Source organism: Carcharodon carcharias, chromosome 13 (genome assembly GCF_017639515.1).
Source record: "Carcharodon carcharias isolate sCarCar2 chromosome 13, sCarCar2.pri, whole genome shotgun sequence".
Taxonomy (NCBI): domain Eukaryota; kingdom Metazoa; phylum Chordata; class Chondrichthyes; order Lamniformes; family Lamnidae; genus Carcharodon; species Carcharodon carcharias.
In genome coordinates, this window is record NC_054479.1 from 57,610,362 (window position 1) to 57,624,554 (window position 14,193).

General features: G+C 43.3%; 1 protein-coding gene across 2 annotated transcripts in view; it reads right to left on the reverse strand.

Annotated features, from left to right (window-relative positions):
- ppm1f (protein phosphatase, Mg2+/Mn2+ dependent, 1F) overlaps nt 1-12,334 on the reverse strand; it is a 101,453-nt gene extending 89,119 nt beyond the window's left edge. The window contains exon 1 of one of the 2 annotated variants that reach the window (XM_041202427.1): nt 12,005-12,334. In XM_041202427.1, the coding sequence (XP_041058361.1) occupies nt 12,005-12,210 (206 nt within the window). In that variant the 5' untranslated portion in view covers nt 12,211-12,334. The remainder of the gene's footprint in view (nt 1-12,004) is intronic. The other variant, XM_041202426.1, reaches the window with a different exon arrangement.
- Between the last annotated feature and the right edge of the window lie 1,859 nt (nt 12,335-14,193).

Consider the following 14,193-nt stretch of genomic DNA (forward strand, 5'->3'; position numbering starts at 1 on the left):
TGTCCTGCATTGTGGGCCTTGCCACTTCACCTAGGTTCCTCAATAATATTTTTTTAAATTGCACATTGTCTACAAGATTCAATATATCTACATATGTTAAGTAGTATGTCATAAATGATCAGCTGTCCTTTTTTACTAACAGGCAGCTTGATGTTCATTCTTGATCATGCGCAAATGAGAATTATCAGAAAGCAAAGCATGATTTTCTTTAAAAAATTAAAAAAATAAAGTTCAGGATTAAAATCATTAGGTTTTAAGTTACAGCCCAAAAGGAACATGAGAGAAGCAGATTTGTTGCTGACATACAGCAGGTTGTGGATGGAGAAGGTAAATGTGGTGTGATTATATCCAAGCCCTGCATATGTACTATGTATTGAGATGGATAGAAAACTGGTTGGCAGACAGGAAACAAAGAGTAGGAATAAACGGGTCTTTTTCCGAATGGCAGGCAGTGACTAGTGGGGTACCGCTGGGATCGGTGCTGGGACCCTAGTTATTCACAATATATATTAATGATTTAGATGAGGGAATTAAATGCAATTTCTCCAAATTTGTAGATGACACAATGCTAGGTGGGAGGGTGAGCTGTGAGGAGGGTGCAGAGATGCTTCAATATGATTTGGTCAAGCTGATTGAGAGGGCAAATGAGTGGCAGATGCAGTATAAGTGGATAAATGTGAGGTTATCCATTTTGGTAGCAAAAACAGAAAGGCAGATTATTATCTGAATGGCTATAAATTGAGAGGGGGGAATGTGCAACGAGACCTGGGTGTCCTTGGACACCAGTCGCTGAAGGTAAGCAGGCGGTAAAGAAGGCAAATGGTATGTTGGCCTTCATAGCCAGAGGATTCAAGTACAGGAACAGGGATGTCTTGCTGCAATTGTACAGGGCCTTGGTGAGACCACACCTGGAATAGCGTGTGCAGCTTTGGTCTCCTTATCTGAGGAAGGGTGTACTTGCTATAGAGGGAGTGCAACAAAGGTTTACCCGACTGATTCCTGGGATGGCAGGACTGACATATGAGGAGAAATTGAGTCAATTAGGATTATATTCACTGGAGTTCAGAAGAATGAGGGGGGATCTCATAGAAACCAAAAAGGTCCAACAGGACTAGACAGGGTAGATGCAGGAAGGATGTTCCTGATGGTGGGGGAGTCCAGAACCAGGGGTCACAGTCTGAGGATATGGGGTAGACCATGAGGAGAAATTTCTTCACGCAGAGAGTGGTGAGCATGTGGAATTCATTACCACAGAAAGTAGTTGAGACCAAAACATTGTATGCTTTCAAGGAGTAAGATATAGCTCTTGGGGCAAAAGGAATCAATGGGGAGAAAGCGAGAGCAGGCTATTAAGTTGGATGATCAGCCATGATCATAATGAATGGCGGAGCAGGCTTGAAGGGCCAAATAGCCTACTCCTGCTCCTAGTTTCTATGTTAGGCTCAGGCATTCATCATTCAAAAGTTGGAAGAGAAGTCCAGGACAAAAAGAAAAATGGGGCTTGCATAAGCAAAATACACCAGCCAGGCCCATCACTCAAATTCATTCCCCCCCAAACCCCTGCAAGACTCCATGGCTGCAACAGCTCCCCCTCCATCTCTCCTCACCTTCCCCATCAAAACTCTGTTTCAAAAATTCTCCACCCTTAGCGCAGCATGATCCCCAGTAAAGACTGGTAGGCCCATCTCCGACATTTATATGACTATTGGATTGGCTATAGGAACATCTTTGAGAGTATTTTGGTCCTGCATCACCGGAGATGCACCCTAGTCAAGGTGGAAGAGCTGCTTAAAAGCTAAGAAGTAGTGTCCTAACCTTAATTCATTTTTCCTTTCAGGATACCCACTGCCTTCAGGTTTTCGAAACCCAAGCATGGTGTCACCCAAGCTGAGTTTCATTTTACTTTTTTAAAAATGCAGTTGGTCTCCCTAATTTCTCAACCAAACACGGTGTTATAGCAAGCTGACAGGAAGCTAAAGTTTAATGTCAAGGGCAACAAACTGTACTACTATACATTTGGAGCTTGGAAGGAATTAGATAAAAATTCAAAGCAGCACTGTTTTACATGTGTATAAATAATTAGCTAATGGAAAGATATACTCAATCTTCATTCCTCTTCCCCCACCCCAGGGTAAATCGTACAGACAAAACTAAAACTAAAACTGAATGCTGGAAACCTTAAGCATAGATGGAAAGTGCTGAACAAAAATTTAATCTTTCATCGAATGATATAGCACAGGAGGTGGCTATTCAGCCTCTTATGCTTGTGTTGGTGCTAACCAATTAGTTCCACTCTTCTGCCCTTTTCCACAGCTTTGTATTTTTTTCCCTTCATGGATTTATGCAACTCTCTTTTGAAAACTACTATTAAATCCGCTTCCATCATCCTTTCAGGCAGTGCATTCATGGTCATAACTCACTATTCACTCTAGAGAGAGCAACCCAGCTTCTCCACATAATTGATGTCCTTCATCCCTGGTACACTCTAATAAACAAACTCTTCCGCGCACACAATTGTTTCAGATTCTGCAGCATTTTCCCTTTTTTTAAGGCTGAAATGCAATTGGAACAGTTAGAAACATAGAAAATAGAAACAGGAGTAGATCATTCAGCCCCTTGAGCCTGCTCCGCCATCCAGTATCATGACTGATCCTCCGACGCCATACTTCCACTCTCTCTCCATATCCCTTGACAGCTTTAGAGTCTAGAAATCTATTTCCTTAAATATATTCAGTGACTTGGCTGTCACAGCCTTGTGTGGTAGAGAATTCCACAGGTTCACCACCCTCTGAGCGAAGAAGTTTCTCCTCATCTCAGCCTAAATGACCTACACCCATATCCTGTAATTGTGACCTCTTATTCTAGGCCACCCCAGCCTGAGGAAATATCATCCCTCCATACAGTCTGTCCAGTCCTGTCAGAATTTTATTCATTTCAATGAGATCCCCTCACATTCTTCTAAACCCCAGTGAAATCAGGCCTAGTTGCCCAATCTCTTCTCATATGACAATCCTGCCATTCCAGAAATCAGTCTGGTGAACCTTTATTGCACTCACTCTATGGCAAGTATATCCTCTCTTAGGAAAGGAGATGAAAACTGCACACAATACTCCAGATGTGGTCTCACCAAGGCCCCATATGGCTGCAGTAAGACGTCTTTGCTCCTGTACTCAAGTCTTCTTGCAATGAAGGCTAAAATGCCATTTTCCTCCTTAACTTCTTGCTGCACCTGCATGTTTGCTTTCAGTGATTGGTGTACAAGGACACCCAGGTCCCCTTGTACATCAACATTCCCTAATCTATCATGATTTAAATAATACTCTGCCATTTTGCTTTCCCTACCAAAGTTGATAACTTTACACTTATTCACATTTTACTGCATCTGCCACATGTTTGCCCACTCACTCAACTCATCTAAATTACCTTCAAGCCTCTTAACATCCTCCTCACCCTCACATTCCCACCTAGTTTTGTGTCATCAGCAAACATGGAAATATTACATATAGTTCCCTCATCCAAATTATTGATATATATTGTGAATAGCTGGGGCCCAAGCACCGAACCCTGCGGTACCCCATTAGTCACTGTCTGCCATTCCGAAAAAGACCCATTTATTCCTACTGTCCGTATCCTATCTGCTAACCAATTCTCAATCCATGCCAATATATTATCCCTAATCCCATGTGCTTTATTTTTGCACAGTAGCATCTTATATGGGACTTTATCAAAAGCTTTCTGAAAATCAAAATACACCACATCCACTGGTTCTCCCTTATCTATTCCGCTAGGTATGTTCTCAAAAAACTCCAGTAAGTTTGTCAAAAATGATTTTCCTTTCATAAATCCATTTTGACTTTGTCTAATCATGTTGATATTTTCTAATTGTCCTGTTATCACATCCTTTATAACAGACTCTAGCATTTTCCCTACCACGGATGTTAGGCTAACCAGTTTGCAATTCCGTTTTTTTCCCTCCCTCCTTTTTTAAATAGTGGGGTTACATTTGGCACCCTCCAATCTGCCGGGACTATTCTAAAATCTACAGAATTTTGGAAGATGACAACCACACATCCAGTATTTCCAATGGCCACCTCCTTTAGTACCCTGGGATGTAGATTATCAGGCCCTATGGATTTATCAGCTTTCACTCCCATTAATTGCTCCATCACTTTTTTTTAGTAATACTAATTTCCTTCAATTCCTCCTCCTCACAAGATATCCCCTTGATTATAATAATAAATAAAAACAAAAAACTGCGGATGCTGGAAATCCAAAACAAAAACAGAATTACCTGGAAAAACTCAGCAGGTCTGGCAGCATCGGCGGAGAAGAAAAGAGTTGACGTTTCGAGTCCTCATGACCCTTCGACAGAACTAGGTGAATCCCAGGGAGGGTTGAAATATAAGCTGGTTTAAGGTGGTGGTGGTGGTGGGGGGGGAGAGAAGAGAAGTGGAGGGGGGTGGTGTGGTTGTAGGCAAAAGCAGTGATAGAAGCAGATCATCAAAAGATGTCACAGACAAAAGAACAAAAGAACACATAGGTGTGGAAGTTGGTGACATTATCTAAACGAATGTGCTAATTAAGAATGGATGGTAGGGCACTCAAGGTATAGCTCTAGTGGGGGTGGGGGGAGCATAAAAGATTTAAAAATATTTTAAAATAATGGAAATAGGAGGGAAAAAGAAAAATCTATATAATTTATTGGAAAAAAACAAAAGGAAGGGGGAAGAAACAGAAGGGGGTGGGGATGGAGGAGGGAGGCCAAGACCTAAAGTTGTTGAATTCAATATTCAGTCCGGAAGGCTGTAAAGTGCCTAGTTGTAAGATGAGGTGTTGTTCCTCCAGTTTGCGTTGGGCTTCACTGGAACAATGCAGCAAGCCAAGGACAGACATGTGGGCAACAGAGCAGGGTGGAGTGTTGAAATGGCAAGCGACAGGGAGGTTTGGGTCATTCTTGCGGACAGACCGCAGGTGTTCTGCAAAGCGGTTGCCCAGTTTACGTTTGGTCTCTCCAATGTAGAAGAGACCGCATTGGGAGCAATGAATGCAGTAGACTAAGTTGGGGGAAATGCAAGTGAAATGTTGCTTCACTTGAAAGGAGTGTTTGGGCCCTTGGACGGTGAGGAGAGAGGAAGTGAAGGGGCAGGTGTTACATCTTTTGCGTGGGCATGGGGTGGTGCCATAGGTGGGGTTTGGGGAGTAGGGGGTGATGGAGGAGTGGACCAGGGTGTCCCGGAGGGAACGATCCCTACGGAATGCCGACAGTGGGGGTGAAGGGAAGATGTGTTTGGTCGTGGCATCATGCTGGAGTTGGCGGAAATGGCGGAGGATGATCCTTTGAATGCGGAGGCTGGTGGGGTGATAAGTGAGGACAAGGGGAACCCTATCATGTTTCTGGGAGGGAGGAGGAGGCGTGAGGGCGGATGCGTGGGAGATGAACCGGACACGGTTGAGGGCCCTGTCAACGACCGTGGGTGGAAAACCTCGGTTAAGGAAGGAGGACATGTCAGAGGAACTGTTTTTGAAGGTAGCATCATTGGAACAGATGCGACGGAGGCGAAGGAACTGAGAGAATGGGATGGAGTCCTTACAGGAAGCGGGGTGTGAGGAGCTGTAGTCAAGGTAGCTGTGGGAGTCGGTAGGCTTGTAATGGATATTGGTGGACAGTCTATCACCAGAGATTGAGACAGAGAGGTCAAGGAAGGGAAGGGAAGTGTCAGAGATGGACCACGTGAAAATGATGGAGGGGTGGAGATTGGAAGCAAAATTAATAAATTTTTCCAAGTCCCGACGAGAACACGAAGCAGCACCGAAGTAATCATTGATGTACCAGAGAAAGAGTTGTGGAAGGGAGCCGGAGTAGTATCCCCTTGATTTCCTGGTATATCTGAGAAGTTATTTGTATCTTCCTCCTTGAAAACAGAACTAAAGTAGTTGTTTAATTGCTCTGCCATTTCCTTGTTCTCTATTTTAAATTCTCCTGTTTTGGACTGTACGGGACCTAGATTTGTCTTCACTAATCTTTTTCTTTTTATATATTTATAGAAGCTTTTATAGTCCTCTTGTATTCCTTGCAAGTTTACTCTCATACTCTATTTTTCCCCTCTTAATCAATCTCCTGGTCCTCCTTTGCTGAATTCTAAACTGCTCCCAATCCTCAGGATTTCTACTTTTTCTAGCAACTTTATATGACTCCTCTTTGGATCTTAGGTCTCCTTAACGTCTTTTGTTAGCCATGGTGGGGCCACTTTTCCTATTGTGTTTTTGTGCCAGAAAGGAATATGTAACTGTTGCAAATCATACATTCATTCCTTATATATTAGCCATTGCCTGTCCACTGTCATGCATGTTAATGAAGTTCTCCAATCTATCGCAGCCAACTCACACCTCATATCTTTGTAGTTTCCTTTGTTTAGATTTAGGACCCTAGTTTTGGATTGGACTACTTCACTTTCCAACCTAAGGAAGAAATCTATCATGTTAAGGTCACTGTTCCCTAAAGGACCCTGCACAACAAGATTACTGATTAACCCCTTCTCATTGCACAAAACCAAATCTAGAATAGCCTGTTCCCTAGTTGGTTCCGCAATGTACTGGTCTAAAAAAAAAATCTCGTACACACTCCAACAACTCATCCACCACAATATTATTGCTAATTTGGTTTGCCCAGTCTATATCTAGATTAAAGTCACCCATGATTACTGTTGCACCCTTGTTACATGCATCCCTAATTTCCTGCTTAATACCATCCCCTAATTTACTACTACTGTTTGGAGGCCTGTGGACAACTCCCACAAATGTTTTCTGCCCCTTGTTGCTTCTTAGCTCCACCCACATGACTGCACATCTAGATTTTCTGAGCCAATATCCTCTCTCACTATTGTACTGATTTCATCCTTAACTAACAATGCCCTGCCATCTTCTTTTCCTTTTTGCCTGTCCTTCCTAAATAGAGTGCCCTTGGATATTCAATTCCCAGCCTTGGTCACCCTGCAGCCATGTCTCCGTAGTCGCAATCATATCATACTCGTGTACCCTCTATTTGCGCTGTTACATAGAACATAAGAACTAGGAGCAGGAGTTGGCAATTCAGTCCCTCAAGCCTGCCCCGCCATTCAATACGATCATGGCTGATCCCATTTCCATTTTCCCACCCTTGCCCCATAACCTTTCAACTCGTTACTAATTAAAATTCTGTCTATCTCCTCCTTAAATTTATTCAGCGTCCTGGCATCCACTGTACTCTGAGGTAGTGAATTCCACAGATTCGCAACCCTTTGAGAAAAGTAATACCTCCTAATCTCTGATTTAAGTCCACCACTCCTTAGCCTAAAACTATGGCCTCTCATTCTAGAATGCCCCACAAGGGGAAACATCCACTCCACGCCTACTTTATCTATCCCCATTAGCATCTTATGTACCTCAATTAGATCTCCTCTCATCCTTCTAAACTCTAGTAAGTAGAGGCCTAAACTGCTCAATCTCTCCTCATAAGACAAGCCCCGCATCTCGGAATCAATCTAGTGAACCTCCTCTGAACCACCTCCAATGCAACTACATCCTTCCTCAAGTAAGGGGACCAAAACTGTGCACAGTGCTCCAGGTGCGGTCTCACCAATGCCTTGTACAGCTGCAACAACACTTCCCTATTTTTATATTCTATTCTTTTAGCAATAAATGCCAAAATTCCATTTGCCTTCCTTATTACCTGCGCGCTAGTTTTCAGCAATTCATGCACGAGGACACCCAGGTCCCTCTGCACTGAAGCATTCTGAAGTTTCTCTCCATTTAAACAATAAGTCGCCTTTTTATACTTCCAACCATAATGGATAACCCCACACTTATCCACATTGAACTCCATCTGCCAAATTTTGGCCCATTCACCTAATCTGTCCATATCCATTTGTAAATTTCTTATTTCTTCACTGCAACTTACTTTCCCACCTATTTTGGTGTCATCTGCAAATTTAGCTATAGTACCTTCTATCCTTGAATCCAAGTCATTAATATAGATTGTAAATAGTTGGGGCCTAAGGACCGAACCCTGTGGCACCTCACTAGTTACAGCTTGCCATCCAGAAAAAGACCCATTTATCCCAACTCTATGTTTTCTGTTGGTTAGCCAATTCTCTATTCAAGCTAATATATTACCCCTAACTCCGTGTGATCTTTTCTTGTGTATTAATCTTTTATCCGGCACCTTATCAAAGGCCTTCTGGACGTCCAGATATACGACATCTACAAGATCCCCATTACCCACTTTGCTTGTCACAGCTTCAAAGAGCTCTAGCAAATTAGTCAAACACAATTTACTCTACATAAAACCACGCTGACTCTGATGGATTGCATTTTGACTTTCCAAATGCCCCATTATTACTTCCTTAATAATGGATACCAACAATTTCCCAACGACAGATGTTAAACTAACTGCTCTATAGTTTCCTACTTTCTGCCTCCCCCTTTTTGAATAAGGGCGTTATATTAGCATTTTTCCAACCCACTGGAACCTTTCCAGAATCCAGGGAATTTTGGAATATTATAGCCAATGCATCCACTACCTCTGCTGCCACTTCCTTTAAGACCCTGGGATGCAGGCTATCAGATCCTGGGAACTTATCACCCTTTAATCCTAATAGTTTGCTCAGTACTTTTTCTCTAGTGATGGTGATTGTTCTAAGTTCCTCCTTCTCTATACCCTCTGCACTACCTGTTACTCTAGGGGTGGTACTTGTGTCCTCCACCGTGAAAACTGAGGCAAAATATTGATTACACATCTCTGCCATTTCTGCGTTCCCCACTATTAATTCCCCAGTCTCATCATACAAGGGACCAACATGCACTTTCGCTACTCTCTTTCCTTTTATATACTTGTAGAAGCTTTTGCTATCAGTTTTTATATTTTGCACTAGTTTTCTTTCATAATTTGCCTTTGCTCTTATTATTTTTTTTAAGTAACCCGTTGTTGATCTTTAAAAGTTTCCCAATCTTCCAGCCTGCCACTGACCTTTGCAATTTGGTATGCCTTAGTTTTTGCCTTTATGTTATCTTTAACTTCCTTACTTAGCCATGGATGCTTTTCCCCCCTTACCATCTTTCTTCCTCTTTGGAATATATTTTACTTGGGAGGAATTGAATATCTCCTTAAATATCTGCCACTGTTCAACAACTGTCCTACCTTGTAGTCTTCCTGCCCAGTCCACTAGGGCCAAATCTGCCCTCATGCCTATCTATACCTTTGTTTAACTCCAAAGCACTATTGTGGGACTCACGTTTCTAGCTCTCAAACTGAACTTGAAATTCTAGCATGCTGTGATCACTCTTCCCTAGAGGATCCTTTACTATGAGATTAATTAATTCCATCTCATTACACAAAACCAAATCCAGAATAGCCCGCTCCCTGGTTGGTTCCACCACATGTTGCTCCAAGAAATAATCCCTAATACACTCTATGAACTCTCCTTCGAGGCTACCCTTGCCAATTTGATTAGTCCAGTCTATATGCATATTAAAATCACCCATAATTATTGTCGTACTTTTTTTACATGCTCCCAGTATTTCCTGGTTTATACTGTGCCCTACTGCTGAACTACTGTTTGGGGACCTATAGATTAGTCCCACCAGGGACTTATTTCCCTTGCTATTTCTTATTTCTACCCAGATTGACTCTACGTCTTGCTCTCCAGAGCCTATATCATTCCTCACTATAGCACTGATCTCTTCCTTTTCCAACAAAGCTACACCACCACCTTTTCCTTCCTGCCTGCCCTTCCAAAACACTAAGTACCTTGGATATTCAACTCTCAAACCTGTTCTCCCTATAACTACATTTCAGTAATCGCCACCAAATCATACCTATTAATCTCTATTTGCCCTGTTAACTCATTAGTTTTATTCTGAAAGCTGCGCGCATTCAGATACAAAGCCTTTAAGTTTGCCCTACTGTCAATTTTCCCTACTCTTATATGATTCTTTGGTGCAATATGGCGTTCACATGCTCTGTCCCTTCCTTTCATTTTTTGGCAACAATCAGCTTCGTCATGAACCTGGACTCTTACCCTCTCCTTAAACTTTGATTTTTTTATATTTCCATGCAACTGAACCCACCCCCCCACTACTTAGTTTAAAGCCCTATCCACAACCCTAGTTATGTGATTCGCCAGGACACTGGTCCCAGCATGATTCAAGTGGAGACTGTCCGAACAGAATAGCTCCCTCTTTACCCAGTACTAGTGCCAATGTCCCATGAATTTGAACTCATTTCTCCCACACCCATCTTTCAGCCATGCATTTACCTCTTTAATTTTATTGACCCAGTGCCAATTAGCTCGTGGCTCAGGTAGTAATCTGGGGATTACCATCTTTTTAATTTAGCCCCTAGCTGCTCGTATTCCCTCAGCAGAACGTCTTTCCTCATTCTACCTGTATCGTTGGTACCTATGTGGACCACAACAACTGGATCTTTCCCCTCCCATTCCAAGTTCCTCTACAGCCCAGGTGAGATATCCTTAACCTGTTAATTTGTCTACCTTACTGCGAATGCTCCATGCATTCAGATAATGTCTTTAGGCTTGTCTTTCTACACATTTGTTTGTACTATGGCCCTATATGCTGCTAGCCCCTGTTTCTGTCACAGTTCAAGCAGGGTTTTTCATGGTTCAAATTGGTTTAAGAAAGAAAATGCAGGAATGGTGTTGCTCCTCTGCCCTTTAACCTTGCAGGATCTACAGACTGGCCCCTCGAGCCTGCTCCACTAGTCAGTAAGATAATGGCTGATCTGATTGTGGTCTTAACTCCACTTTCCTGTCTGCCCCCCATAACCCTTGCCTCCCTGGTAGATGACAATGATCCAGCCTCCGCTATTTAACGCTCAGAAGAAATTCCTGCTCATCTGTCTTAAAGAGTAGATCTGTTATTACCACTCAAGAACGGATTTCAACGAAAATTGGTGTACAGTACAGCCCACGGAAAAAAAGATTAATTTTTGGCAAAAATGCAAATCCAGATCCTGGAATCTTTTAAAAGAGAAGGACAAGTTGACTTTTTAAAAAATGTCATGGATTGTTTTATTTAGAATATTGTTGATTGTTTTAGAATGTTGTGGGTTGTCTCAGCTGTGGTGCAATGTGTCACAGCTGTCAAAATGTGACCAGAGTTTTCACAGCAGGTTGTTGGATGTGGATTGGCCTGAGGCCTCCTCAGTCAGATGGAAGCTCTTATGTTTTTTTTTTTCAGCATTGTAGTTACACAGCAACCAGACAGGGAAAAGCCTCAAGGAAGAGCTACATCATTATAAGAGAGTTAACATTGCTTGGAGGCAGCATGCACTGAGTGTCCTCTTCACTTGTCATCTGCTGTACATGTTAACTTTGTGTTTCGTATTTCGATTGTTCCCAAAGTGGACTAATAGCGTTTTGTCACACTATACCGCATCTGCCAAATCTTTGCCCCCTCACTTACCCTATCGATATCCCTTTGCAAACTCTCTGCATCCTCCTCACAAGTTGCTTTCTTCTGTATCATTAGCAAATTTGGCTACAATAGTCAGTCTCTTCATCCAAGTCATTTACATTGATCGTAAATAGCTGAGGATCCAACACTGATCTCTGTAGCACCCCACTAGTTAGTTTACTAGCCTAAAAAAGACTCATCCCAACTCTGTTTCTGCAAGTTAGCCATTCCTCCATCCATGCTAATATATCATACCCAACACCATGAGCTCCTCTGTTACAATCCTTTATTTAACACCGCATCAAATGCCTTTTGGATCTCCAAATACAGCATACTACATCGACAGGTTCCTCTTTATCCACTTTATTTGTTCAATCCTCAAAGAACTCTAATAGATCTGTCGAACATCTGATGCATTCCATACAGCTCCCTGGCTGATTAACCCTGACCATAAATCTGATGGTGGCAGCTCAGAGTAAACGTGCCACTGCTGTTTATCGGAGGAAGCGTGCTGCAAATACAGAAGTCGGATCCCACCCCCAGCCTTCGCCCTCACCTGTCCCGCAGCAGCTTCCGTCCCATTTCGGCACATTCCCCCTCCACCTCCTCCCAGCTCAGTTTCGGGCTTTGCAGGCGAACAGGTAACGAGTCGTCGGGGCCTAGGGGAGTCGGAAACTCCTGCACGAAAAAGTCCAAGAGCCGCTGCACCTCCTTGTCGTCCGGTGCCACCACCGGCCAGCCCTTTTCCAGCGTGGCGGTCATTGCTGCTTCATCCCGCGTTGTTAGCGGTCACTGCCAGGGCCGGACTAACCAACAGCTCACGCTCCTCCAACTGTCAGCCACCCGCTGGCAGCCAGACTGCGCAAGTCCGCTATCGCAGCGCAGCCCACCTCCCCATTAACGCATGCACTTCCGTTAAGCGTACCTCGCTCCACCCACCACTATTAACGCATGCGCTCCAGCTGGCCAGCCTCACCCCGCTCCCTCCGTCTGACGCATGCGTCCCGGTAACCCCGTCTCGCCCCCTTCCTCTTTGTAACGCATGCGCTCTGGTTACCCTGCCTCGCACGTTCCACCCCTGTGCAACGCACGTGCTCTGCTTAGGAGACGTATGACCAGGTCCAGTTGGCCATTATTGTGCGCGAAAATCTCGATAGATCGATTTCCCTCCCCAGTTTAAAAATAATTTTAAAACCAAGTGAATTCGACCCCATCGTCTGTGACTGGTTCTACACCAAGACATATATATATATATATTTATATACACACCAGCGTCCCCACCCCACCCAGTTAGTAAAGTGGCGATGGAAATCAGGAATTTTCATCCCGCATAACGGTTGGGAATAGGTTAACTGAAAATTTCAAATTTGAGCCCGACAGATCTTTAATAGGCGGAAGGGCATCAAGGGATATGGAACAACTGCAGCTACATAGAGTTGAGGTACAGATCAGCCATGAATTAAATGGCAGAGATTTAATGGCCTCTTCCTGTTCCTATAGACTAACAGGGATATATTTCAGAATGGTAACTGCACCGAAGGAGGCTATCAACCTATTGCATCCATGCCAGCTCTTCGCAAGTGGAATCTTCTCAGACTTGCAGAGGTGCAATTCAAGACTGGACTGGGGTAATTTGAGAGAAAATGTTTGCAGGGCTACAGGGAATGGGGGGGGGGGGGAGGTCGCAGTTGATGGTGGTGGGACTAGGTGATTAGCACTTATAGGGTGGAATCTTATGTCCTTAGGTTATGAGCGTGAGTCAAGATCATTTCCTTGTCTCAACCCACATCTGACTGACAAGGCGATGGAGGAGACATCTCCAGGTCTGCCCTCCTAGGTTCCTGGAGATAAAAGCAAAATACTGCAGATGCTGGGAATCTGGAATAAAAACAGAAAATGTTGGAAAAACTCAGCAGGTCTGGCAACATCTGTGAAGAGAGAAACAGAGTTAACATTTTGAGTCCATATGACTTTTTCAGAGCTCTGACTATAACTTTCCTGATTTTGAACACTTTTTCCGAATGGAACATGATTCCACAGGGTAAATAGAGGTGTCTTCCGTTTCCCCTAGAGCTGAAATTTCAAACTTTTTTAGCATATAAGTAAAGCAGGGGTTCCAATGCAAAAGTTAAAACATTTAACCCCCCCTATAACACCCAACCCCACTGCATTATTTATGTGCCAGATGTCCAAATACAAAAGGAATTTATAAGATCAGGAAAGACCCTTGCAGACTACCTAGCTGGTTCCTGTATCTGGGAAATGTATGAGCACTTCTCATTACCCTCATTACGCTTTTGTTCAGGCGCTTGTCCAACTTTCTCTAGCTTTCTGCCAAACCCACCGCCTCCATATATTCACACACCATTGAAATTAAAGGCTCCATCCTCTGTGACTATATTAAACATATTGCCATTTATCTATGCCATAGATTTTTTTTGGCTTATACTCTCAAGTTTAGAAGAATGTGAGGTGATATCATAAGACCATAAGACACAGGAGCAGAAATTAGGCCATTCGGCACATCAAGTCTGCTCCGCCATTCAATCATGGCTGATAAGTTTCTCAACCCCATTCTCCTGCTTTCTCCCCGTAACCTTTGATCCCCTTACCAATCAAGAACCTATCTATCTCGGTCTTAAATACACTCAATGACCTGGCCTCCACAGCCTGATGTGTGGCCTTTCAGTATTCTGTAAGTTTCAATCAGATCCCCCCTCATCCTTCTAAACTCCATCTAGTATA